Genomic DNA, 1,928 nt, shown 5'->3' with positions numbered 1-1,928 from the left:
AAATAAAAAATGAATATTTTTGTAAGGATTTTCAAATCTTTGGAGTTGTCATGGACCCCTAACAATGCTAACATAATGGTGAGTCCGCCCCTGAGTATATTGCAATTAATCATATTTAAGGAAATAAGTGATAAGAAAATATCTATATATTAAGAGTTCTTAACAGCCAAAGATATCAAAAAACACTAGAACATGAACATGAGTGATAAGTCAATACACGCCAAATAAAAGCAGGACAGACTCATAGTTGCAAAAAGCAGGACAAGTAAGGGTGGCGTGTAAAAGCGGCTAGTCACATTGCTTGGTCAGTGACTACCCGCTAATCACGCTTGGAGGCATTGGTTGGCTTGACTTGACTTGACTTGACTGGAGAGTTGAACAACGCGGTTTTTAGATTGTGGAAAATCTAACGTGAGAATAGAAAACGCTACAATACGGTCCACATATTTCGGAGGAAATTTAATGAGAAAGTGCATTCAAAGAAATGGAGAGGATCTTTTTCATTGCAGGCCAGCAGGGGCAAAATTAGAATATTTGATTTAGAGGGGCAAAATTTTAACAACAAAAAAAAAAAATCTTGGAGGGCAAAAATTAAATTTTAAAGGTATTAAATTTTTTTTTTTAGACCATCGCTTGGGGCTAGTCCCCCAACACAGGGGTAGTTCCGGAGGAATGCTACAATGCATTCTACCCACCATCTCCCCACATCTCTTCACCTTGTCATCTTGATTTTTTCAAAGAAAAAAAAAAAAAGCAGAAAGAGAAGAGATGGTGGGAGATGGCGGGTAGAACGAAGAAAAGCATATCTCGGTAGTTCCGCCCCTGGCTCCAGCACTCTATGAATACCCGTGAAATGCTTCAATGCATTCTGTGGACCATCTTTACCCCATCTTCTCCTTTTAATTTTTTTGGTTTTTTTAGTATCAAAAAGTTAAAGGGAGAAGATGGTGGGGAAATAGTCCACAGAATGCATTGAAGAATCCCTCATAAATACCCCATTGCTCCCCAACTTCTTCTCCTTTTCGTCCTCCTCCTTTTTATTAGTCATTGAGTTTAAATGGCTCAGCTAACAGCATTATTAGTTTCATTATTAACGCTTGTTCTATCAATATCAGGTAATAACAATAGCCCAATAGTGTAAAAAGCATACAAAGTTCTCACCTTTAATACAAATCTTTCGAACTCAAAAATTTCACTAACCAAGTTGTTTTTGTATAGGAGTAATTTCAACGACCTTCACAATAATAAACAAGTGCGAGTATACAGTATGGCCAGGCATTCTGTCCATCGGCCGTTCACCGGCAATGTCAACAACCGGCTTCGCGCTCCAAAATGGCGAGTCCATGACCATCACGGCACCGACCTCCTGGGCCGGTCGCTTCTGGGGCCGAACCAACTGCTCCCAAGACTCCACGGGCAAGTTCTCCTGCGTCACAGGTGATTGTGGCTCCGGAAAAATCGAGTGCTCCGGGAATGGCAGCGCGATGCCAGCGACCCTGGCCGAGTTCACGCTCGGCGGCGCGGGTGGGTTCGACTTCTTCGACGTCAGCTTGGTCGACGGGTACAACCTCCCTATGAAGGTCGTACCCGAGGGTGGGACCGATCAGAATTGCCCAAGCGTTGGCTGCCTGGCCGACCTCAACGACTCGTGCCCCTCGGAGCTGAAGGTCACTAGCGCCGACGCCGACGGGAACGTTGCCTGCAAGAGCGCGTGCATGGCCTTTAACCAGTCCAAGTACTGTTGCACTGGCGCGTATAGTTTTCCTAGCACATGCAAGCCGTCTAGATACTCTCAGATCTTCAAGAGCGCGTGCCCACAGGCTTACAGCTACGCGTACGACGATAAGACGAGCACTTTCTCATGCGCCTCCGCAAATTACACAATTAGTTTCTGCCCCACCCGTAAGTTCCTAACACCAGGTAAATTT

At 44.5% G+C, this 1,928-nt stretch overlaps 1 protein-coding gene across 1 annotated transcript in view; it reads left to right on the top strand.

The window, feature by feature from the left end:
• Positions 1-907: 907 nt before the first annotated feature.
• Positions 908-1,928, top strand: part of LOC132174585 (thaumatin-like protein 1b) — a 1,185-nt gene continuing 164 nt past the window's right edge. The window contains exons 1-2 of the mRNA XM_059586220.1: positions 908-1,115; positions 1,219-1,920. Coding sequence (XP_059442203.1) covers positions 1,058-1,115; positions 1,219-1,920 — 760 coding nt within the window. The 5' untranslated portion in view covers positions 908-1,057. The remainder of the gene's footprint in view (positions 1,116-1,218; positions 1,921-1,928) is intronic.

The sequence above is a fragment of the Corylus avellana genome, chromosome ca3 (assembly GCF_901000735.1).
Source record: "Corylus avellana chromosome ca3, CavTom2PMs-1.0".
Taxonomy (NCBI): domain Eukaryota; kingdom Viridiplantae; phylum Streptophyta; class Magnoliopsida; order Fagales; family Betulaceae; genus Corylus; species Corylus avellana.
The sequence above is the reverse complement of the archived record's forward strand: the minus strand, read 5'-3'. Positions and strand labels throughout refer to the sequence as shown.